The 24,926-nt window shown below is 45.2% G+C and overlaps 2 protein-coding genes across 5 annotated transcripts in view; one reads left to right on the top strand and one right to left on the bottom strand.

Annotated features, from left to right (window-relative positions):
* The window catches only part of frem1a (Fras1 related extracellular matrix 1a), a 32,330-nt gene extending 18,715 nt beyond the window's left edge, over positions 1–13,615 (top strand). For 2 of the 4 annotated variants that reach the window (XM_020504247.2, XM_020504245.2), the window contains 24 exons: positions 262–470; positions 763–856; positions 964–1,216; positions 1,453–1,656; positions 1,938–2,123; positions 2,415–2,611; positions 3,364–3,589; positions 3,806–3,950; positions 4,357–4,498; positions 6,818–7,010; positions 7,289–7,553; positions 7,804–8,221; positions 8,414–8,615; positions 8,841–8,985; positions 9,275–9,404; positions 9,615–9,687; positions 9,775–9,924; positions 10,151–10,377; positions 10,521–10,568; positions 10,664–10,870; positions 11,161–11,292; positions 11,553–11,668; positions 11,754–11,839; positions 11,935–13,615. In XM_020504247.2, coding sequence (XP_020359836.1) covers positions 262–470; positions 763–856; positions 964–1,216; positions 1,453–1,656; positions 1,938–2,123; positions 2,415–2,611; positions 3,364–3,589; positions 3,806–3,950; positions 4,357–4,498; positions 6,818–7,010; positions 7,289–7,553; positions 7,804–8,221; positions 8,414–8,615; positions 8,841–8,985; positions 9,275–9,404; positions 9,615–9,687; positions 9,775–9,924; positions 10,151–10,377; positions 10,521–10,568; positions 10,664–10,870; positions 11,161–11,292; positions 11,553–11,668; positions 11,754–11,839; positions 11,935–12,137 — 4,251 coding nt within the window. In that variant the 3' untranslated portion in view covers positions 12,138–13,615. Of the gene's footprint in view, positions 1–261; positions 471–762; positions 857–963; positions 1,217–1,452; positions 1,657–1,937; positions 2,124–2,414; positions 2,612–3,363; positions 3,590–3,805; positions 3,951–4,356; positions 4,499–6,817; positions 7,011–7,288; positions 7,554–7,803; positions 8,222–8,413; positions 8,616–8,840; positions 8,986–9,274; positions 9,405–9,614; positions 9,688–9,774; positions 9,925–10,150; positions 10,378–10,520; positions 10,569–10,663; positions 10,871–11,160; positions 11,293–11,501; positions 11,669–11,753; positions 11,840–11,934 lie in introns of those variants that run through there. The other 2 variants (XR_004203385.1, XR_004203386.1) reach the window with 2 other exon arrangements.
* Positions 13,616–14,301: 686 nt separating this feature from the next.
* On the bottom strand, positions 14,302–23,043 carry LOC109906259 (cytoplasmic aconitate hydratase-like). Its single transcript, XM_020503872.2, has 5 exons — positions 23,030–23,043; positions 16,207–16,354; positions 15,787–15,909; positions 15,338–15,523; positions 14,302–15,059 (listed from the first exon to the last, which is right to left on the bottom strand). The coding sequence occupies exons 1-5, from the start codon at positions 23,041–23,043 to the stop codon at positions 14,934–14,936; spliced, it is 597 nt and encodes a 198-aa protein (XP_020359461.1). The 3' UTR covers positions 14,302–14,933.
* Positions 23,044–24,926: the final 1,883 nt, after the last annotated feature.

Below are 24,926 nucleotides of genomic sequence, written 5' to 3'. Positions count from 1 at the left end.
TCTACCACAAGCTGTCTAGGAATAGCTGAAGCAGGTTGAAGACTCTACACCAAGGCGATTGAGGCCCTCGAAGGCCAAAGTACTGCTTGGTTTTATTTTCTACCTGGTAGTTAATTGGTCCATTTATATCATGAATTGAACAGACAATTTAGCCCTTAAATAAAATTAGCCCTTAAATAGAAGAAGGAGAGTCAGAATTGTTTCATCCCTTCAGGCCCTTCATTGGACAACCCTGCTGTATACTTTATGTTCCCTCACCAGGTGCACATGAAACCTCTGACAGTGGACGAGGGTGGGGAGTGCTGGGTGGGTCCGGACCACCTGCTGCTGGAAGACCATGACTCTACAGAGGAGAGCCTGAGAGTGGAGCTGAAGAGAGAGCCTCAGCATGGAGCTGTTCAGCTGGATGGCTTCTCCATGAAACCGGGCCAGAACTTCACTGTTCGCGACCTGAAAAGCCTAAAAGTTAGGTCAGATATGATTGATGACACTTCATTACTGCACCCTAACACACTGTGATGCTCATGTGAAGTTTGTACATGTTGGCTGCGTTCCAATGGCCACACTATATACCGTTTAGAACGTATACCCAATAGAAGGCTTGATTCTAAGCATAATGCTAGTATGAATTTTGGAACAGAGCAGTCATTGGCTATCTATATACAGCATGGACACAAACTGATTCGATAACAAGGAGAGTCAAATTGTGTCAACAATCCTATTGTATCGTCGGACTACAATTGTGTTGGTTTGTCCGTGCAGATATCATCACGACAGCTCGGAAACAGTGGGCGATGCCATTGAATTAATCGCTACCGATGGGATTAACGCAATCAACTTTGTTCTGGAAGTTAAGGTACTGTAAACTTAATGTACATGACCATTTCGATGCTAACAAAGCCAAAAAGATGTTACTGTGAATGTTTGCTGTATGAGAGTCAAAGACCATATCTTTATCAACAGGTGACACTGATCAATGATGAGGTTCCAGTTCTCATGCCAGGTCTGAAACCTGTTCTGGACTGTGCAGAGGGACAGGAAGTCATCATCACCGCTGAGTACATTTATGCCACAGACGCAGACAGTGACGATAACAGTCTGACCTACATGATTGCCCGTCAGCCATACCATGGCGTGGTGCGCAAAAACGCCATTGTGGTCGATCGCTTCATTCAGGCAGACATTGTCGCAGGGAGTATCACCTACGAACACACAGGTATTATTGTTAAATCTACCTCATCCCTGCACCACCATAAGTGTATTGCTGGTTTATGACCATTCCATTTAAAATATATATATTTTTTAGACATTAACCCTAACATCTTACAACGTTTCTGTTGGCCATCATGTGTTTTTCTGTTTTCTGAGTCAAAAAAACATGATTATAGACATATTATTTCATCCCCTTCTTTGAAGCCAAAAACTTGCAATCGTGTTTCTTATGTCTCTCAGGAGCGGAGATTGGACTAGCCCCTCGACACGACACAATCACGTTTGTGATATCCGACGGCCAGGTGGAGAACGCTCCGTCATGCTGTAATGACCGAGGGGACACATTGAAAAGAGGCAGGACACAAGCCCAGGAGAGCCTGCCTCTGTATGACCTGAAGGTCACCGTGTTCCCTGTGGACAGTCAGATGCCTTCTATTGCAACGGGTAATGAGTGCAGTGATGCTGCAGCAATGCCTATGATTCTTTTTATTCAGGTTCAGACATGATTAGTATCCTTGAGATTTGTGAAACGGTTCAAGAGCAAACGTACACCTGTATTAGCAAGTGTAGGCTAGTGGAAGAAAAATACTGAAAGCAACACTCTGGGCACACCAACAGAAAAGTTAAATATTGAGCAATACTGTATAGTGCATTCCATGACTATTTTCTCTCACAATTATACCTAAATGGTCAATCAATATGGATGTTCTTCTCCTCCTTTGTAGGAGATGTGTTTGTGGTGGATGAGGGGGGTGTGGCCCCTATAACTGTAGCCCACCTCAGTGCCTCGGATGTGGACACTCCCCTGGAGGAGCTGGTGATCAGCCTGGTCTCTCCTCCCCAGTATGGCTACATTGAGAATATCCTGCCCAGTCCTGGATTTGAGAAAAGCAACACAGGCATCAGCATCGGTGAGTAGCTTTAACCCGTCATATTTGTCTTCATTTAACCCCATTCACATCACAGGCGTTGCACTTTTTCTTAGACTGTAGTGCTGTAACCTCAAGCCATATGGAATCCCTCATAAGCAGTGAACAATCCACCGATTTCTTTTCCTAAATAAATCACTTGTTATATGAACCTTTTGTATAAACTCAAACTTTGTCCCCTTTTCGTAGTATGTATAACCAGTATGTACATTATTAACTGTAAAGGTTCCCGGACTGTTCCACCTCAGCAACTCTCCTCCGGTCTCTCCTCAGCCTCCTTCTCTTACAGTGACATCATGAACGGACATGTGAACTATGTCCAGTCCAGACACCAGAGGATTGAGCCAACCGCTGACCAGTTCATGCTCTGTGTCTCTGACGGGAAACACACCTCGGCCCACGTCCACTTCTACATCATCATCAACCCCATCAATGACGAGGTCCCGGAGTTTCTCGCCAGAAATATCACGGTGAGTCACCCGTCTTCAAGATGTCAATTATCCACAGCCGAGGTCACCACCAACTCCGGTCCTGGAGAGTTACTGGATGTGGAGGGTTTTATTCAAAGCCCATCACTAACACACCTGGTCCAGGCTGAAGACCATGATTAGTGGAATTAGGTGTGCTAGTGCTAGTCTGAAACAAAACCCTGCACATCTTGTAAGCTTCCCTGGGCCGAATTTGGAGGCTTCGTCTACACTATGTAAAGCTATTATACAGTTCAAATCAAAGACCGTTTTATTGGTCACATACACATGTTTAGCAGATGTTATTGCGGGTGTAGCAAAATGCTTGTGTTTCAGGCTCCAACAGTGCAGTAATATCTAACAATTTCACAACAATACGCACAAATCTAAAAGAATGGAACTAAGAATATATCAATATTTGGACGAGCAATGTCAGTGCGGCATAGACTAAAATACAGTAGAATAGAATACAGTATATACATATGAGATGAGTAATGCAAAGTATGTGAACATTATTAAATTGACTAGTGTTCTATTATTAAAGTGGCCAGTGATTCCAAGTCTATGTATATAAGGCAGCAGCCTCTAAGGTGCGAGTGATGGCCTTTTTCATGCTCTTCACTCTCTGATTTCACATCTACAACAACTGAAACCCCCTAACCACCTATTCTATAGTGCAACATGCCTCAATGCACTCTAGGACCACATCCGGACCGATTTAACCGACATCCCCATTGATGTTCCCGTGTAAAAAGGTGCGAGAGGGCCATATGAAGGAGCTGGACCCTGCTGTTATAAACGCGGTGGATCTGGACATCCCTAAGAACAACCTGCTGTTCAGCGTGGTCCAGGCCCCCCAGCATGGCACCATCATGGGCCGAACGTATGGCAACGACGTGCCCGCCAATGGAAGACCCGTCAACAGGCACAGGGACGCAGAGGTGCTGGTCCATGACTTCACCATGCAGGAGTTGAGGAATGGTACTGTACTGTGACCAACTCCTTGTGACTCAGAGGCTGTCCTCATATGGACACCGTAGTACTGTGCCATTATTGAGACTGGTGATCCTGAAGAGCACGAAAAAGCTGTTGAGATTCAAATAGAGCAATTTGGTGGAATTTGTGTACTAGTGATCATCAGTCGTGGGGTTATACATACAGGCACATTCAAATAATGAGTTCACCTCCACTGTTCAGGTATGTCTCTGATGTACATGCATGATGACTCTGAGAACATGGTGGACAGCTTCACCATCCAGCTGGACGATGGGAAACACCAGCTCCAGAGGCACGTGATGGTCAACGTACTCCCTGTCAATGACGAGGAGCCTCGAGTCATAAGGTAACAGATGGGACTTGTTACATTTACACACAGAGAAAACAATGAATTGATGTCCACACGTTCTGTAGAGTTTACTATGAGTTTACTTCACCAATAATCCATACATGGAACATACTGCAACCAGTTTACAACAGGTCGTATAAACGTCCTCCCGCCTAATCTAGACTTCCATTATATCTGTGCTCCCCCTTCTGGCTTTCCTGAGTACAACACCACAATTTCTCCTTCCTGTGTACATTCGGTACACATTTCACACAAATTAATTAACAAACCGTTTGGGTGAAGCTTCCCCTAGGTACCGATCTAGGATTAGTTTCCACTCCCCCAGTCCTAACCTTAATCATTAGTGGGGGAAATGCAAAACTGACCCAAGCAACTTCACCCTACATGGTTGTCTGCCTTATAGGAACAATGGACTGGAGGTGGAGGCAGGCGAGGCTAGGCTGATCTCCAGTGCTATTCTCTTTGCTCAGGACAGCGACACTACCTCTCAGGAGATAGTCTACATGTTGGAGAGCGTTCCCACTCAGGGACTGCTACAGGTTAAGGTCAGTACACTCCTGTATCATCTGATATGAACTGGTACGTGTTATTAACAAATGCCAGCATAGAAAGAATTGTTCCATGCTAGATTAAAGGGACATTTCACTTTTAAAAAACCATGTATATTTCTAGTTGAAGTTGGACATTTACATACACTTCTACTTTGTGCACGACACAAGTAATTTTTCCAACAATTGTTTACAGACAGATTATTTCACTTATAATTCACTGTCTCACAATTCCAGTGAGTCAGAAGTTTACATATACTAAGTTGACTGTGCCTTTAAACAGCTTGGAAAATTCCAGAAAATGATGTCATGGCTTTAGAGGCTTCTGATAGGCTAACTGACATAACTTGAGTCAATTGGAGGTGTACCTGTGGATGTATTTCAAGACCTACCTTCAAACTCATGGGAAAATCAAAAGACGTCAGCCAAGACCTCATAATAATAATTGTAGACCTCCACAACTCTGGTTCATCCTTGGGAATAATTTCCAAACGCCAAATTTCCAAAGGTACCACGTTCATCTGTACAAACAATAGTACGCAGGTATAAACACCATAGGACCACGCAGCCGTCATACCGCTCAGGAAGGAGACGCGTTCTGTCTCCTAGAGATGAACGTACTTTGGTGCGAAAAGTGCAACTCAATCCCAGAACAACAGCAAAGGACCTTGTGAAGATGCTGGAGGAAACAGGTACAAAAGTATCTATATCCACAGTAAAACAAGACCTATATCGACATAACCTGAAAGGCCGCTCAGCAAGGAAGAAGCCACTGCTCCAAAACCGCCATAAAAAAGCCAGACTATGGTTTGCAACTGCACATGGGGACAAAGATCATAATTTTTGGAGAAATGTCCTCTGGTTTGGTGAAACAAAAATTGAATTGTTTGGCCATAAAACCATTGATATGTTTGGAGGAAAAAGGGGGATGCTTACAAGCCCAAGAACACCATCCCAACCGTGAATCACGGGGGTGGCATCATCATTTTGTGGGGGTGCTTTGCTGTAGGAGGGACTGGTGCACTTCACAAAATAGATGGCAAGGAAGATTATGTGGATATATTGAAGCAATGTCTCAAGACATCAGTCAGGAAGTTAAAGTTTGGAGAGCTTCCAAATGGGTCTTCCAAATGGACAATGACCCCAAGCATACTTCCAAAGTTGTGGCAAAATGGCTTATGGACAACAAAGTCAAGGTATTGGAGTGGCCATCACAAAGCCCTGACCTCAATCCTATAGAAAATTTGTGGGCAGAACTAAAAAAGCATGTGCGAGCAAGGAGGCCTACAAACCTGACTCAGTTACACCAGCTCTGTCAGGAGGAATGGGCCAAAATTCACCCAACTTATTGTGGGAATCTTGTGGAAGGCTACCCGAAACCCGAAAGTTAAAACTGTTAAAGGCAATGCTACCAAATACTAATTAAGTGTATGTAAACTTCTGACCCACTGGGAATGTGATGAAAAAAATAAAAGCTGAAATAAATCACACTCTACACTATTATTCTTGCATTTCACATTCTTAAAATAAAGTGGTGAATCTAACTGACCTAAGACAGGGAATTCTTACGAGGATTAAATGTCAGGAATTGTGAAAAACTGAGTTTAAATGTATTTGGCTAAGGTGTAAACGTCCAACTTCAACTGTGTGTGTGTGTGTGTGTGTGTGTGTGTGTGTGTGTGTGTGTGTGTGTGTGTGTGTGTGTGTGTGTGTGTGTGTGTGTGTGTGTGTGTGTGTGTGTGTATACAGTGGGGCAAAAAAGTATTTAGTCAGCCACCAATTGTGCAAGTTCTCCCATTTAAAAAGATGAGAGAGGCCTGCAATTTCCATCATAGGTACACTTCAACTATGACAGACAATATTAGAAGAAAGAAAATCCAGAAAATCACATTGTAGGATTTTTAATGAATTTATTTGCAAATTATGGTGGAAAATAAGTATTAGGATTAAATGTCAGGAATTGTGAAAAACTGAGTTTAAATGTATTTGGCTAAAGTGTAAACGTCCAACTTCAACTGTGTATGTGTGTGTGTGTGTGTGTGTGTGTGTGTGTGTGTGTGTGTGTGTGTGTGTGTGTGTGTGTGTGTGTGTGTGTGTGTGTGTGTGTGTGTGTGTGTGTGTGTGTGTGTGTGTGTGTGTGTGTGTGTGTATATATATATTCTTCATTATTAAACTTTTGAAACATGCAAAATCATGCATGTCAACCTAACATTTTTCAAAATATATTACTTTCAGTCCACTAATGATTTCACTGTAAGTAAATTATGTGCCTTCCATTATGTGTTCTCTCCCTAACTGTCCATGGTCCCTTCTCAGGTAGGCTCTGACTGGGTGACCCAGTCTGCGGGGATGAACTGCACCCAGGAGACAGTGGACATGAACCTGCTGCGCTACCTCCATACCGGGCCACTGGGACACACACAGGATTTCTTTGTGTTCCACCTGCTGGACGGGAAGAACCGCTCCCCCGCGCAGCACTTCCACATCTCCCTCAAGGACATGGAGAAAGGTTTGTGAACAGATGGACAGACCACCAACCTGGGAAGTGCACTATTATGCAGTTTGCTATAACCTACATGTTCATGGTCTGTGTAAAAAAACAAACGCTAGTAGAGAAGTCTCATCATATCAGCTGGTAGCTACTACTACTGTTGTCTTATGTTATTAGAATAATGTTAAACTCAGCTAAAACAAGGAATAAAATAAGCTGGTTTATAAGTTTATGTTGTGTAAACAAATTTGTGCAAACTTTCCTTTTAAGACTTCACTTTCTCGATCAATTCCCAGGAGACATTGCTATTTTTGTGATGCCGGTGAAGACCAGCCGCGGTGAGCGCATGGTTCTGACCACAGACGTCCTGCTGGCGACGGACGGTACAGACAAACCCGAGGAGCTGTTCTACATCGTTACAGTCCCCCCCGGCAACGGCCACATGGAGTACATCAAACACCCTGGGGTGGCCATCAGCACCTTCAGCCAGATGGACATCGCTGCCAACCTGGTGGGCTACGTCCACGACAACAGAGCCACCGCGTCGTTGGAGACACTACAGTAATGGCAACCCTTCTAAGTGTATAAAATGACGCGGCTGATAATCTTAACATTATTCCACATAATAGTGGTTGGAACATGCTGCAAACAATGCTGGTTTGTAGAAAAAAAAAGTACATCTCCAAGACTGTAGCCATCATAACAGATAGCAGATGGCCCCAATCTGACCCACATCTATAAGTTTGATACATTGTATGAGATGAAGTACCTTCCCCTAAGAACCTGCCATGCTCCTGTATGTCTTTGTTAGGTTCGTCGTCAGCAATGGCAAGGCCACCCGTAACGGCACCCTGGAGATTTACGTTGAGACCACCGACCGCGTGCTGCCATCACTGACCTGTAACAGCGGCTTGAGAGTCCTTCAGGACTCCTCCATGGCGGTGACCCCTGACGCCCTCGCCTTGTCCGACCCCGACACCCCACCCAGTGACCTGCTCTTCTTTCTGGCCCAGCCTCCGCAGTACGGCACACTGCTTCGTGGCGGTGTCCCGCTCGCTGCCGGGGGTAACTTCACCCAGTGGGACCTGCAGGAGCTGGAGGTGACTTACAGGCACGGGGGCGGCCCGTCGCAGATCGACCGCTTTGCCTTCACGGCCTCAGACACTACCAACAGGAGTTTCCTGCTGGAGGGAAGGGTGCAGACGGAACCTGTTATCTTTACCATTCAGGTAGGACACACTTATCTGCATACACACCTATGCCCAGATATGTCGATTGAGGGGCCGTTGCAGGTATACAGTAGATCAGCACAGCAACTTATTCAATAGTAGTGGAATCAAAATAATTAGTTGTGCAATGTTTGGGGAATGTTTTGATGGACACCTTTGATGGTGCCTAATGAACAAGATCCTGTATTCCAGATTGAGCCTTTGGACAGCTCGGCTCCTGAGGTTGTGCAGCTGCAGTCTCTGTGGAAGGCTGAAGTCCTGTCTGACGGTCGCTATGGGATCTACCTCTCGTACCGGGAGCTGAGAGCGCAGGACGGCAACACCAAGGACGAAGACCTCACCTTCCACATCCACAGACCACCATACTTTGGCTACCTGGAGAATACGTTTAAAGGTGAAGCCTTATATGCAGGGGCGTCAGGCCCCATTCCCTCAGTTTTATCCTTTTGTCCACTAAAAATACAGAAAATATTATTTATTTTACGCATAATTAATCCAAATGCATTTAATTAGGCCATCAGTGCTCCTTCAAAAAAAGACCATTACGATAGCCCATAGACCCCAGGTTAATTGCGTTTGCTCTTCAGTAAACAGTCCATCTTACACTGTGCTCTTGCAGGCAGCTTTATCCAGCAGCATTTCACTCAGAGGGACCTGAGCAAAAGGACTATCGTGTATATCATAGACCCAGCGACAGAAGCCCTGTCGGACAGCCTGGAGTTCAGAGTGTCCGACCCCCTGGGGAACACTGGGCCCTCCCACACGTGAGCTGCTACTCCGCACAAGACATAAATAGTATTAGTATGCTCTACATACAATGGTTACATACATACTACTGTACACGACGAGGCCAATTTATATGACAGCTTATGAAGATTTGATAAACGGTCCTCAACGACCGTATTGGTCTCTGTATGTAACATATGTACTGTGTCCTCGTAATGAAAGAAGGTACCATCACCCTCAATCAACTTGGAAAGGCAACGCAGGGTCTTTGGTAAGTGTGTGAAACTGTTTTCACTGTGCTGTGTTCTTCATGGTTCCATGCTGCAGGCTGGAGCTGAAGTGGTCTCGTGTGGAGCTGGCTGTGTCTGAGTACCAGGCATGTGAGGACCAGGGCACTGTCTCACTGGACGTCCTACGGAAAGGCAACATGGCCGAGTCCTCGTACATCACCATCAAGGTTTCTGATCGATCCGTTTCAAACAGTATGATTCTTAGAACAATTCCTGTAATCTAGAAATTCTGCTAAATTGCATATATTCATTCTTTACCTTTTATTTAACCAGGTTAGTCTCGGTGAGGTAAATCGAGTGATAGATGGCACTGTAAATACATTTTAGTGCCATGAATGTAATGTCACATTCGGATTCACCTTTTGTCAATATCTTAGGTGAGAGAGGTCACAGCGACTGCTGGAAAGGATTTCACTCTGAGCCCGTCCAGCCTAATCCAGTTTGATCCTGGTACGTGTGGCTTTGGAGTGGGATGTTGATATAAGTTACCATCATAGATTAGGAGATAGGTAACTCAAACCTGTGCTCTCTATGAAGGCGTATCCAAAAGGAGCTGGCGTATTGAAATTACCCAAGATCACCTGGAGGAGGCAGAGGAGACATTTGAAGTGACACTGGTGTCCCCTGAGGGAACCGTAGTAGGCAGCACCTCCAAAGCGCTGGTTAAAATCAAGGACTCTGGGAAAGGTGAACACTAGTGACTAAATCAAATAGAAACCTTTTCCATTGTCTTGTGAGTCGATGCCGTTTCTTTACTTTAATCTAAAAAGGTTGTACATTGTCAAGGTACATTATTCAAGTTATTGAAGCTGGAGGGACCGAGGAAGCCAAAGACTGATAGACAATACACCAACCTTCTATAAATTATTGACGTGGTTTCAAAATCTCAATGTAAGTCTCTGTGCTTTTCCAGGACAGTGTGGATCCAGTCGGGCCCCTATGGGCTCCAGTCTGGGGGGGAAGCAGGTTCAGTCAGGGCCGTACCCCCAACATGGCTCCATTCATTTGGAGACACTACCCCTTGCCAAGGGAGACCAGCAGATGACCTGGACCCGGGGCGATGGTATGCCCCAGTCTGTGCCCGCTGCTGTGCCCGCCACACCCAATATGAAACTCAGAGCCATGGCCAACAGAAAGACGGTGAGTTTTTAACTCTGTAATCACCGGTGTGACTGTTATTCTGTTGAGGTTTGTCCCATGTCTTTGTTCCAAGCCTTCACTCTAAACTATGCTAAACCTAAGAGTTATGTAGTACAACTTGATCATGTATTATCTTCTCACAGATTCCACCATCGTCAGTCCATCGTAATGGAACAGACACTGTGTTCATGGTAAGGCTACGACCTTTTGCACTAATCTAACACAGTGAATCCAACCTAGGGACAGCCATCACTGTCTTTCTCTCACTGCCTCTCTGTGGTTGCAGTACCACGGGATCATGTCCGTGCGCCTGGAGGATGACAAGTCTCCGTCTAGGAAGGGAAGGAAGGCTAATATTCAGGTGACCAGCAGAGGGCGGCAGCAACATGCAGCCGCAGCACCACCAGTGGCTCCCAACCTCAACCCTAAACCTGTCCCTAAGACAAAGAGTGACCACTTGCTCCCACGTTCAATGCCTGAGCAGCCCAATAAGGTGAGTCATTGTTACATTGATTCATAACAGTTTCTATATCGTAGCAACTTTAGTACAACACCGGCAATCCCATCGAGAGGTTTGCATCTCGTGGTGTAACAGCTAAGTTAGGACTGAAATCACCTCAATATAAACAGACACTGAGGGTTATTCAGACATTGGTGGCAGTGGCTATATAAACAAACCCAAAGCATAGATTACAGTCTCTCTCTCTTGGCCTATAAACTACTTCCAATATGATGAACAAATTAACTAAATGTGTTACTTACTCTAATAATTTTGGCCCTCAGGAGCCTTCACCTAGCTCTAGCCCTAAACCCTGTGTCCCAGAGCTGATGGGGCTCCTACACTTTAACCAGAGCTCAGGCGGGCTCCTCCGCTGCAACGGGGTCTCCTGGAAGCCCTGGGCTCCCACTGATGAGGTAATCAATCTGGGACGGATGGTGCCGGAAACAGAATGATGTACCCTCATCAATTGCCCGATTTTATTATGAATATCATACTTAGACTATTTCAGGGTCATAGAGTATGGGCTAACCAAGTCATAGCTCAACATTCTGGGCCACTGTCTTGGACTGAGCTTGATGTGTCTGGGAAACCAGCCCTTAATGTTAGCCATTTCATATTTCAGTAATGAACTCTCACCTCATTGGCCAGCCATTTTCATCCTCCCCCGACACAGATGGTCAGTGCTCAGAATTGTCGTAAGGGCTGGACCTATCACAGTGGCAACTGCTACTTCCTGAGCACCGAGCGCAAGTCGTCGTGGAGCACCGCCATCAGAGCATGCAGGGAGAGGTGAGGAGGGGAACAAGAAACATGTGACTTATTGTGCCTTTGTGTTGTAGTAAACTATCATTTCTAATTTCTCCTGTGGTTCCAGTCACCAAGCCAATCTGGTGAGCGTTTTTTCCAAGGCTGACATGGACTGGCTGTGGGACTTCAGTGGAAGGAAGCCATTCTGGATAGGTAAAAAGTACCCTGTCCTATTTCCATTGGACGAAAAGTAGCTCAACGTGTGTGCGTGTGTCTACCTCACTCACTGTCCTCTCTCCATCTCTCAGGTCTAAACGACAGGGAGAGCCGAGGACGCTGGGAGTGGGTGGGTGGAGAACCCATCACCTACACCAACTGGAGGAAGAGCCCGGCCAGAGGCAAGAGGAAGGGGACCAGGAGGTGTGTTCTGGTGTGGAGGAGGGCCAAGTGGCAGATCAGAGACTGTAAGACGGGCAGGGGTCATCTCTACATGTGTTACATCAAGACGTGAGCCGAGGGGGGGATCCCTACGTTGGATTGATGCTATGAATCGGAACTATTTTCTTTTCACTGTTGTTCCAACAGGAGTGGAGCTGACCCTCAAGACAAGTTGCATTCATACAGGTAACATCAACCAATCACCCAAAAGGAGATTTACTACGGTACTACAGAGCTAGATGAAGAGCTCAGCTTTAATGAAAACGGAAGTACTGCATCAAACACATCAGTCAAACACACACATGCACCACTGAAGCTCACGCTTTTCCCAGCTACTGTAGTTTAAAGGGATCGTTCTCTCCAATGACACTGGATTCCTTACCATTCTTAATGTTGAGTAGCTTTAACATGTACCGTACTGTTCACATGTGTAACAGCTATACTTATTACTATTATTATTGTTGAGTGCTGTAACTGCTGCACTGGTCATCTGTGTAATATTTAATATCTGTGTATAACAAATTGTATTGTGAGTAACGCATACCTCTCAACGTGTACATTTCAAGTATTATTTGATTTCACCGTCTCAAGGTTGTATTCAAATGTACGGTCCTTGATGGTAGTAACACTGTCTTGTCTGAAATCCGTCATAACTGGGTTTGTGGACTATAGTATTTCTGTATTAACAAAATGTAATATTTTATGAATAACAACATAAGATTCAGGTTACTCTCATCACTGACACTACACTCAATGGCCAGTTTATTAGGTATGCCATCCTGTTCACTAAAATGCTTTGCGCCTACAGACAGTGAGTCACGTGGCCGTGGCTTGCTATATAAAGCAGGCAGACAGGCATCGAGGCAGTCGGTCACAGTTAGATTGAACGTTCGAGTGGGGGGAAACTAGTGACCTAAGCAACTTTGAGCGTGGTATGATGGTCAGTTCCAGTATCTCAGAAAACAGCTCGTTGAAGAGCGGTCGAAGGAGAATGGCAAGAATTGTGCAAGCTAACAGGCGTGCCACAAACTGGCAGATAACGGAAATACATTGAGTGGAAAAACATTGCCTGTGTCATGCTGATGGCATAGTCAGGATTTTGGCATCCATGACCCCATCCTGGTGTCAACGGTACAGGCTGGTGGTGGTGCTGTAATGGTGTCAGGAATGTTTTCCTGGCACACGTTACGTCCCTTGACACATATTGAGCAACGTTTCCAGATCCCAAAGAATTTGGGCCATTCTGGATGCAAAGGGACGTCTGACCCAGAACTAGATGGGCACACTTAATACTGGCCACTGAGTGTATATGGTGCCAACTCTACAGTTCACATTATGCCACAGAAACTCAAATACACAAATACAGAAAGGCATCAGCTGCCTTCGAGACAGCATGCAGTTGTGGGATCACTCAGTTGCTTTCTCAAATTACATTGTGACAGTTGCCACATTTTAGCCAGTTACTGTACTGAATTTATTTTAATTTCACATTCCATTTCAAATGTAATGATTTGTATGCAATTATTTTATAAACGTATATTATTCCAGGAATCTATCATGTTAGTCTTCATTTGACTGCTTTATTAGTTATTTTTCAAGAATAGGCTAATAATAGTATGCTAATAATGCTAAATTATTTTGACACAACAATGCTGCATTTGAGTGAAGTAGAAGTTCAACAATTTGACAAACGTAGTCTACTCTGCCCCTGAGCCATATCATGCAGGTTAGCATTTTTCATCATGAATCTTGATCTGGAGGTAGCTCTGCACTGGTCACTAGCTGGCACAGCCACAAGTCATAACATTTTATTTTAAGCCTAACCACACTGCTACCCCTAATCTTAAATTAAGAAGGTAATGTTTTTCTTTCAGGTAATGTTAGGTAATGTTTTTCTTTCATAAATGTTACAATATAAGCAATTTTGACTTTGCAGCTGGCCCATCTAGCGGAAATCGCTCAGTTCTGCCTAATGGACAAGACTCATCCCAATAAACGCCAACCTGCCCATAACATAACAGTTGATATAAACCATTGTGCAATCACTATGAATACATAATAGGCGACAGCAATATGGTGGATATGTACCAGGAATTCCCCCTGGCCTCTCCAGTTATGGAAAGGAGAACGGGAAGGGGACAGCACTAAGACTATTAGGAGGTAGCCACTAGCCCTGCTATGGCCTTGTAGCAGAGAAAATACACATTTTATCCATATCAGAGTGAAGAGGTCACAAACAAGTACGAATCTCAAAGTAGGCCTTCATTCCAATTTGATAGACAGAAACAATTTGGTCCATAAAACCATTAGTGCTTCAAGAAAATATTAAATGTGGCTTCAGGTCAGAAACGTAATGAGGTTTACTTATATTAATTTGATAGATTGATTTGATTAACTTGCCCCCTGTTACACTAGTACTAGGGTAGCCAAACTCACCATTAGGGTTGAACAATTCTGGTAACTTTCCCAAAATAGGAAAGAAAAAAGGTGCAACATTCACTCACCATTAACAAGATTCCATTTTTTTTAAAGCAAGGTTAAAAGACTAAAATTTCGGCCTTCTTCAACTTTCCCAAAAAATCCCGGTTGGAGAATTCCTGCATTTCCTGCTCATTCCCTCCTGAATCTACTAACCAGGAAGACCTGGAACAACTGGGAATGAACTGGATGTGGAATTTTGCAACCCTACTCACCAACAGTAATAAGCACTCAGCACTACATAATCAAAGAAGTCCTATAGCTAAACATCTACGGGTTAATGCACTAAAACCAATGGAGACAACATGATGAAAACCAAATGGTAAACTCAAACCAACAGAGGGCGAGTCAGGGCTTTCTGTCTCTCCGTCCCCATGGAGGATGTGCGTGTTCAGCGCGGCTTGGTCCCGATGGTGCGCTCCTTGTAGGTCCTGATGGTGCCTCCGTTGTGGAAGTACGTCAGCTCCACGTCTGTGTCGAACCTCATCCTCGCCTGGAATGTTTTGCCCGTGTCGAGCTGTAAGGGAAGGGAAACAGACAGTTGTAGGTTGCTCAAAGTAATAAAAAAAAGTTGCTCTTTTCAAGTGTATGACAGTATCATAATGTATTAGAGAGTTCATAGAAATCACAGGGTTCTTTTTTTGGACTAGCAACTCAGACCTTCGCATAACTCAGAGAGGTTGGGTTAAATGCGGAAGACACATTTCAGTTGAAGGCATTCAGTTGTACAACTGACTAGGTGTCCAATTTTCCATTTCCACTGAGAATTTCCCAATTCCCACCCTATGTAATCACCTTAATGTCAACAATCACCCTGGGTGTGAGTGGCTCTAGGATGACCACGGTGTAATGCACTCGGCCCGTCAGGCCCAGGGTGTCTGCCGTGTCCCCGGCCAGGTACTCCAGAGGGATGACCCCCATGCCCACCAGGTTACTGCGGTGGATCCTCTCATAGCTCTCTGCCAGCACAGCCTTGATGCCCTGGGAGAGGGGAACAGAGGGATGGGTGACAGGCAGGTAACAGTGGGCATCCACATAACAAACGGTGGGCTATGTGTACCTACTTTGTATTTTAGGATCTTTGTTCAATAAAAAAACATCCATATAGCCACCAGAATCTTATATTGATACCGAAAAGTATCACACAGGCTAGCCCCTAATTTACATTCAGCTACTACATCATACATGATCAAATTAGTTTGGTGTGATGAGAACGTTGTTGTGATCGAAGTCGAGAGACTGACCAGGAGGAAAGGGCCTTTAGCGGCCCAGTCTCTGGAGCTGCCAGAGCCGTACTCCTTCCCCGCTAGGATAATGAGCGGGAAGCCACCCTGCTGGTAACGCTTTGCAGCATCAAACACATCCAGCTGTACAGGGAAGCAGACAATGGCTAGAGCACACTGAATACATACATTGATACATAGGGATAGCCATAGTACATATAACAGCCATATAACAAAATACACTGTAATATGCAGTCAAAATACAAGAAGAAACACTAACCATACTTTTATTGTAAGTAAATACAATAGTCATAAAAATTGTGTTACTCATTTGACAAAGTAATAGCCACCAGATAATGTAATAAGTTATTACATTATAACAGGAAAGGATATTACATTATTGAAAGTTATTACTTTATCCGTTGTTCCAGGGCATTATACCGTTTCATCAGAGGGTAGGTGCAGCGTAAGCGGGGCCTGTTTGTTCAGGAACTTGTTGAAGAGACGGATGTTGGCGAACGTGCCACGGGCCATCACAGCACCGTTTCCACGCCGAGAGCCGTACGAGTTGAAGTCACGTGGGTTCAAACTGGAAAGGGTTTAAAATGTTACTTTGGATTCTGGGTGCAACTTGACTCCAACATAAAAAAATACTAAGCTTAAAGCTAGCTAGACATCCATTGAGCTCCAAAAGTATTGGGACAGTGATTTAAAAAAAAATGTTTTGGCTCTGTACTCAAACACTTGGGATTTAAAAGGATACAATGCCTGAGGTTAAAGTGCAGAATGATAGTTTTAAGTTGAGGGTATTTTCATCCATATCAGGTGAACCATTTAGAAACTACCACACTTTTTGTACATAGTTTCCACCCTCCGTCTCTTTTTAGGGGACCAAAAGTATTAGGGCAGTATTAAAGTAGTTTAGGGTTTGGTCCCATATTACTAGCACGCAATGATTGCATCAAGCTTATGACCCTCTACACATGTGTTGGATGCATTTGGAAAGGGAAAGGGGGATACCTAGTTAGTTGTCCAACTGAATGTATTCAACTGAAATGTGTCTGACCGCATTTAACCTAACCCCTCTGAATCAGAATCCAGCAACCTGTCACGAACCCCGCTTCCTGAGTCTGTGTTTGCCTGTGTTTCTGTCCTGGAGTGTGTTTCCGGTGTCCTGGAACGCACCCTGTCTGGTTGCCGGGCAGATTAGCTTGTTGGGAGATTAGCTTGTTGGGAGATCGATGTTCACCCGCACCTGTATCCCATCAGTAATCTGCACACCTGTCCTGATCATCACCTCTCCCCTTCAAAAGCTCTGACCTGACATCCATTCCCTGCCGGATCGTTAGCCATGAACAGTATGTTGTGCCATAGAATCAGCCTCAAGTTGGATAGAATTTGTTTTGTTGTTTTGTACGTCTTGCTTGCCTTCAACTTACCTCCGTTTGTTCTGTCTTCAGTTACTCACCCGGATCATTTACCCCATTCCCGCCTGGTCATCAGAGGATTCCGCTTCCCCATTGGATCCACCTATTTACTCCCATCAACTCACCACCGCTGCCCGCTACGCCACCTGGATGTATCTACCCACTCACATTCACTTGTAAATAAATACTCACCTTCTTCCTACTCTCCTTGTCCTGGTCTGCTTCTGGGTTCGATTTTGAAGAAACGTGACAGAACGATCCGGCCAAGGATGAACCCAGCGGACCTGGATTCCGTTTGCCATGCCATTACCCAGCAGGGGAAGACACTGGGACAACACAAGACGACGCTACAGGAGATAGCGGGTGCAATCCAGAATTTATCTGCTAGCTTGACACAGATCCAGGATCAGCTCAGTTTGCCGGCGATTCATTCACCACCTGTTTCACCAATCTCACCTGCCGTGTCTGATGCGGTTTCCTTCCGTGAACCCAAGGTACCGACGCCTGATAAATATGAAGGGGATTTGGGAAGATGCCGTTCGTTTCTTATGCAGTGTGGGTTAGTGTTTGATCTGCAGCCCCATTCTTACGCCACTGACAAGGCTAGGATAGCCTTTGTTATTGAACTGCTGCGTGGAAGAGCTCTGGAATGGGCTTCAGCCGTTTGGGAACGACAGGAGACCTGCATGGCTTCATACCAGGAATTCACGGGAGAGATGAGAAGGCTTTTTGACCATCCAGTCCGAGGTAAGGACGCAGCTAAACGTTTGTTCACTCTTCGCCAAGGAGCTTGCAGTGTGGCAGACTTTGTGATAGAATTCAGGACATTGGCTGTGGAGAGTGGTTGGAATGAGGAATCACTACAAGCGGTTTTTTACCAGGGGTTGTCGGAGCAACTCAAGGACGAGCTGATCTCCTATCCAGAGCCTAGTGACCTAGATAGTTTGGTTACCTTAGCTATTCGGGTAGATAATAGAGTCCGAGAGAGAAGGAGGGAGAAGCAGTGGTGTCCATCTACTCAATCTGAGACTCGGTTACCATTCGGGTCAGGAAGTGGTAGCTCGGGACATTACATCTCCGTTTGTCCTCAGCGCCCGTTAAACTGCTCGGCTCGTTAAGTTTGGGAGGTTTGTTAGCGAGCCAGTTTCAACCTCTCAAGAGCCCTGTCAGACCTCGTTTTCCTGCTACCCTCATAAATAAGAATCAGAGTTTAGCGATTAACGCTTTCATCGATTCAGGTGTCGATGACAGCTTCATTGATGCCGACTTAGTGGAACAGCTGGGGCTTTCCAAGGAGCAACTACCGGAAGCCATTGAAGCAACCACTCTGAACGGCAGTAGTCTGGCACGGATCACTATGAGGACCGAACCGGTTAAGATGTTGTTGTCGGGGAATCATTCAGAGGTTATTTCTTTTTTCATTTTGCCTTCCCCCCATGTTCCTCTGGTTCTTGGATACCCCTGGCTAAGAGAACACAATCCTTCGTTCGATTGGGTGACTGGTAAGGTGACTAGTTGGAGCATTGAGTGCCATGCTAACTGCCTCAGGACTGCCTGTTCTCATGCTGTCCCCAGTCGGGTCAGTGAGTCTGCTCCTCCTGATTTGTCCCTGGTTCCTGAAACATATCATGAGTTGGGTGAGGTGTTCAGTAAGCAGAAAGCTCAGTCACTTCCTCCCCACCGACCTTATGATTGTACAATTAAGCTGTTCCCTGGAGCTGCCTTTCCCAAGGGACGGTTATACAGTATTTCTCGACCTGAGCGGGAAGCCATGGAGACCTACATAAAGGAGTCTCTTGCTGCAGGTCTCATTCGTCCCTCATCATCACCCCTGGGAGCTGGATTTTTTTTTGTGAGTAAGAAGGATGGCTCTCTTCGACCGTGTATTGATTATCGGGGGTTGAATGATATTACGGTCAAAAACAAGTACCCCTTGCCCTTGATGAGCTCCGCTTTCGATTCTTTACAGGGTGCTACTGTGTTTACGAAGCTTGATCTACGCAATGCGTATCATCTGGTTCGGATCAAAGAGGGGGACGAGTGGTTGACTGGATTCAATACACCTATGGGACCTTTCGAGTACCAGGTGATGCCGTTTGGACTTTCCAACGCTCCAGCAGTGTTCCAAAGTTTGGTGAATGACGTGCTGAGGGATATGATCGGTCTGTTTGTGTTCGTTTACCTGGATGACATCCTGATTTTCTCCAAGGAGCTTTCCAGCCACATCCAGCATGTTAAACAGGTTCTGCAGCGGTTATTGGAGAACCGTCTGTTTGTGAAGGCAGAGAAGTGTGATTTTCACGCCCACACTACATCCTTCCTCGGGTACATCATCTCCAGGGGTGAGATCAAGATGGACCAAGAGAAGGTTCGGGCGGTTCGGGATTGGGCCCGGCCCGGTACGAGATTGCAGCTCCAGAGATTCCTGGGATTTGCGAACTTCTATCGGAGGTTTATCCGTGATTACAGCCGGGTGGCCGCCCCTTTAACTGCTCTGACGTCTTGCACCAGAATATTCTGTTGGACTCCTGAGGCAGACCGAGCATTTCTGAACTTGAAGAGCCGATTCACCAACGCGCCGATTCTATCTCAACCTGACACTTCCCGTCAGTTTGTTGTTGAGGTGGACGCGTCTGATGTGGGGGTGGGCGCCATCCTGTCCCAGCGTAGCTCCACTGACGGTAAACTCCATCCCTGCGCCTTCTACTCTTGTCGTCTTTCACCAGCTGAGAGAAACTACGATGTGGGTAACCGGGAGCTTCTCGCTGTGAAGCTTGCCTTGGAGGAGTGGCGTCACTGGTTGGAGGGAGCGGAGCAACCGTTTGTGGTCTGGACTGACCACAAGAATCTGGCTTACGTGCAATCGGCTAAACGTCTCAACTCCCGTCAGGCCAGGTGGGCTTTGTTTTTTGGACGCTTCAATTTTTCCCTGACGTTCCGACCTGGGTCGAAGAACGGCAAAGCGGACGCCTTGTCCCGGATGTTCTCCAAGACGGATGAGAGTGGGGCCAAGACTGAGACGATTCTTCCCCAGAACCTTGTCGTGGGAGCCGTTACATGGAAGATTGAGGAGGATGTGATGGCGGCCCTTCGGACGCAGCCCGGCCCCGGTAACGGTCCACCCGGTCGGTTGTTCGTGCCTGAGTCGGTCCGTTCTGCTGTTCTTCAGTGGTCCCACGTCAGCAAGATAGCTTGTCACCCTGGCGTTGCTCGGACTATGGCGCTACTGCGCAGACGATTTTGGTGGCCTGCCATGGGAGAAGATACCCGGAGGTTTGTTGCCGCATGTCCTGTTTGTGCTCAGAACAAAAGTACCAATCGGCCCAGCTCTGGGCTTCTTCACCCCCTACCTATTCCTCGGCGACCTTGGTCGCATCTGGCCCTGGATTTTGTCACGGGATTGCCCCCTTCTGTTGGGAACACGGTCATTCTGACCATTGTGGACAGATTCAGCAAGTTTGCTCATTTTGTCCCTCTCTCCAAGCTTCCATCTGCCACGGAGACGTCCGAGATCCTTGTTAGGGAGGTTTTCAGGGTCCACGGATTGCCCAGTGACATTGTTTCTGACCGTGGTCCTCAATTTACCTCTGCTGTCTGGAAATCCTTCTGTTTGGCCATTGGAGCTACAGTCAGTCTCACTTCTGGATTTCACCCACAATCTAATGGTCAGGCGGAGAGAGCCAACCAGAAGATGGAGTCCACGCTGCGTTGTCTTGTCTCCTCTGATCCCACCTCTTGGTCATCTCAATTACCCTGGGTCGAGTATGCCCATAATACCCTTCCTTCATCTGCCACTGGGATGTCCCCCTTCCAATGCCTGTACGGATACCAACCTCCCTTGTTTCCTTCTCAGGAGAGGGATCTTTCGGTTCCTTCTGTCCAGGCCCACATTCGTCGTTGCCACCGGACCTGGCATCGGGCCAGGAAGGTTCTCCTTAGAGTTTCTGACCGGTATCAGATCCAGGCGAATCGTCGCCGTATTCCTGCTCCCGCTTACACCATCGGAGATAAGGTTTGGTTGGCTACACGGGATCTTCCTCTACGGACTGAGTCGAGGAAACTGTCACCGAAGTTCATTGGTCCGTTTGTGGTGGAAAGAATCATTAACCCTGTTGTGGTCCGACTCATATTGCCGGCAACGCTTCGAGTACACCCCACTTTTCATGTCTCCTGCCTCAAGCCGGTTCTCATCAGTCCTCTGTTGCCCCCTCCTCCGCGTCCTCCTCCTCCTCGGATGATCGGAGGTGGTCCTGCCTACACGGTGCGCCGCATAATGGATTCCAGACGGCGGGGTCGAGGTTTCCAATATCTCGTGGATTGGGAAGGATATGGTCCAGAGGAGAGGAGTTGGATTCCTCGGCGTCAGATCCTTGATGACGACCTGCTTCGTGACTTCTACCGTTCGTCGGAGGGGGGGTACTGTCACGAACCCCGCTTCCTGAGTCTGTGTTTGCCTGTGTTTCTGTCCTGGAGTGTGTTTCCGGTGTCCTGGAACGCACCCTGTCTGGTTGCCGGGCAGATTAGCTTGTTGGGAGATCGATGTTCACCCGCACCTGTATCCCATCAGTAATCTGCACACCTGTCCTGATCATCACCTCTCCCCTTCAAAAGCTCTGACCTGACATCCATTCCCTGCCGGATCGTTAGCCATGAACAGTATGTTGTGCCATAGTATCAGCCTCAAGTTGGATAGAATTTGTTTTATTGTTTTGTACGTCTTGCTTGCCTTCAACTTACCTCCGTTTGTTCTGTCTTCAGTTACTCACCCGGATCATTTACCCCATTCCCGCCTGGTCATCAGAGGATTCCGCTTCCCCATTGGATCCACCTATTTACTCCCATCAACTCACCACCGCTGCCCGCTACGCCACCTGGATGTATCTACCCACTCACATTCACTTGTAAATAAATACTCACCTTCTTCCTACTCTCCTTGTCCTGGTCTGCTTCTGGGTTCGATTTTGAAGAAACGTGACACAACCTTCCATTCGCTGTTTGCTTTGGTTGTGTTTCAGATTATTTTGTGCGCAATAGAAATGAATGGTAAATAATGTATTGTGTCATTTTGGAGTCACTTTTATTGTAATAAAATAATAGAACATGTTTCTAAACACTTCGATATTAATGTGGATGCTACCATGATTATGGATAGTCCTGAATGAATCGTGAATAATGATGAGTGAGAAAGTTACAGATGCACAAAGACATGCTAACCTCTCAGCATTACAGTAACAGGGGAGGTTAGCATTTTATATCATACCCCCAAGACATGCTAACCTCTCACCATTACAATAACAGGGGAGGTTAGCATTTTATATCATACCCCCAAGACATGCTAACTTCTCACCATTACCATAACAGGGGAGGTTAGCATTTATTTATCTTACTCATCATTATCTTACTCATTATTATTCACAATTCATTCAGGATTATCTGTAATCATGGTAGCATCCATGTTCATATAAATGGTAAATGTTGTTATCTAATGTTAGCTAAATGTTATCCCAATAATTATACAGTGGTTAGCCCATACAAATAGAATGAGATTCTATTAGAATGGGAGAATGTAATGATGTGATTCCACCTTACAGGGGGGATGTTTTGCCTGTTACTTGCTGCAAGGTATCTAACAAGTTGATAAAGCTAGCTTTGAGGCAATATAATACTAGCCAACCAAATTAATGTTAGGACCTGGCTGGAACTGAGTCTTCCTGACCAGACACAGCTAACAACATCAGGCTTTCTTTGTGTCATTAAAACATGAGAATAGAGTCGAGAGCGAGATATTTAGGGCTTTCTAGCTAGCTCCCTAGCAACTAACGTTAACGTAAACTCACGTAAACTCGTACATCGCCTTGGTCCATAGAATTGCCCTTATTTTAGCGCCCCAAAAACGTAATACTTCCAGATCAACTGTAAGTCAATACCATTGTAAAGAACAATTTATCCCCTTTCTAACAGAATCAATTGCATGACCTAAACGCTGCCCGTTTCTGCATAATTCAAGAAGACAATGAGCCTTGTCGGGTCTTTTTAAAAATGGCGGGTGGGGAAGCGAAACTAATGCTTGATAGTGAGAAGGAGAGATGTGTGGGGAAAATTGCTTTTTTTTACTCAATCTGTCCAACTTATCACCTTATCGCCTCTAAATTGTAAATAAAACACTATAAAGAGTTTATATAATGTGTCATTACATACCTATTTGAAGGTTTGTGTAGAATTTGAATCGGGTTTTTAGGGCGGTAAAGTGATCTTAGAAGTAAACAGCGGCTTTGAATGATGATCGCATGCAATGATGACGAAAAAAATGACTAGGTATCCCCCCTTACCCCCGTCACTGTCAATTTCTTGTTTGTAAAGGATGAAAGAAGTGCTTCACCTGGTGGAGAGAGATTGTAAGACAGAAATAGTTGCTTTATGCGTGCTGTACGTTACGACATGACACGTCAAGATGTAACAGAGGGTCAGTTTTTTTCAACTTTTCTCCAATACTATAGATCCATTAACATGTCGATCAACGCTTGAATAGAAACCTAGTTCACACCCCCGATTTCGACGTCAACAAAGTCGCTACAGTCCCATTAGTTTTCTTTGTAGCCTCGTTTGAATGTTGCGTTTGCGCACATTTGTACGGAATGGGGTGAGTTTATGTTAAATAGTAACTATAGCCTGGCTATCGAGCAAATTTTGAAGAGCAATCAACGTTACTGGCTAGCTAGTTATGCTGTCACAGCCCTCGACCTCAAATGCAGTAATTTTACTTTAAAAGCATATGGTCAAGATAACAAATAATTGCAACAAAAAAAACAATAGTCACATATACCAATTTTCTTCTCTGTACAGCTGAAGTGGGCAGAAGGGTAGCTAATGACGTTGGATCGTCACTAGTTATTATTAAAATGTGATTTTGAACTGCTAACCTCATGCCAAAAATGTCATGATTTTTTACTATAATTTCCACGTGCACGTAAATGCAGAGCACCAAAGATGATGGTGGCCATGCCATAAACCGAAGTAGTGAGGTAGTGAGTGAGACAAGTTAACATTTGTTTTTGTTTTCTTTCTGAATGGTTAACTCATAATATGGATGATAACATCTTCTTCAAATAGTGTTGGGCAGGTGTTTTTCTGATCTGACCAACCACTGCTCAGAATCTCAGAAAAGTGCAAACAAGCCAGTATATTTTTGCATTGAAAGACTATAGGCCAGTCACCTGTATAGCTTGATTGCTAATGTATGACATAATTTCTTACCTTACTCAATAGATTAATCTTATCACATGAATATCCATTTAGACAAGGTATGTCATTGTCTATCATCCATTTAAAACCGCATCAGAACTCAAGGTCATGTGCTGTGTATTACTTTTTATTACAGTTAACGTTTAATGCCACAAGATAAAGATGTATCATTACTTGTTTTAAATAGATGTATAGAGGGCTTGCTGTTGTCACAAATCATCTAGCAACTGCACCAAGCGCCATATTGGAAGACCAAACTCAGTAGCTCTGTTCGGTGACCCATACTAACATACTGTATACTACATACTTAATGAGTATATACTACATACTATATGCTATTAGTTCATTTTAGTATACTGTAAACAAACAGTATGCTTTCAGTTGAGCGTACTAGCTCTTCGCCTGTCTACTGGAAGTTGATGCTTGCTACTGTAGCTAGTTAGCATATCAAATTACTAGTTAGACATCTTACGACTTCGGGTGTGTTCTTAA

This window comes from Oncorhynchus kisutch, linkage group LG16 (genome assembly GCF_002021735.2).
Source record: "Oncorhynchus kisutch isolate 150728-3 linkage group LG16, Okis_V2, whole genome shotgun sequence".
In the NCBI taxonomy this organism is placed as follows: Eukaryota; Metazoa; Chordata; class Actinopteri; order Salmoniformes; family Salmonidae; genus Oncorhynchus; species Oncorhynchus kisutch.
Note: the sequence above shows the minus strand (reverse complement) of the source record. Positions and strands in the feature narration are given on the sequence as shown.

What these genes read in the sequence shown, in the direction of transcription:
- LOC109906259 (XM_020503872.2), bottom strand. An exon ending in ACCTACCCTCTGATGAAACG is followed by an intron (nt 15,910 to 16,206) that starts GTATAATGCCCT and finishes TTCCCTGTACAG; the next exon opens with CTGGATGTGTTTGATGCTGC. An exon ending in GGGTGATTGTTGACATTAAG is followed by an intron (nt 15,060 to 15,337) that starts GTGATTACATAG and finishes CTTCCCTTACAG; the next exon opens with CTCGACACGGGCAAAACATT.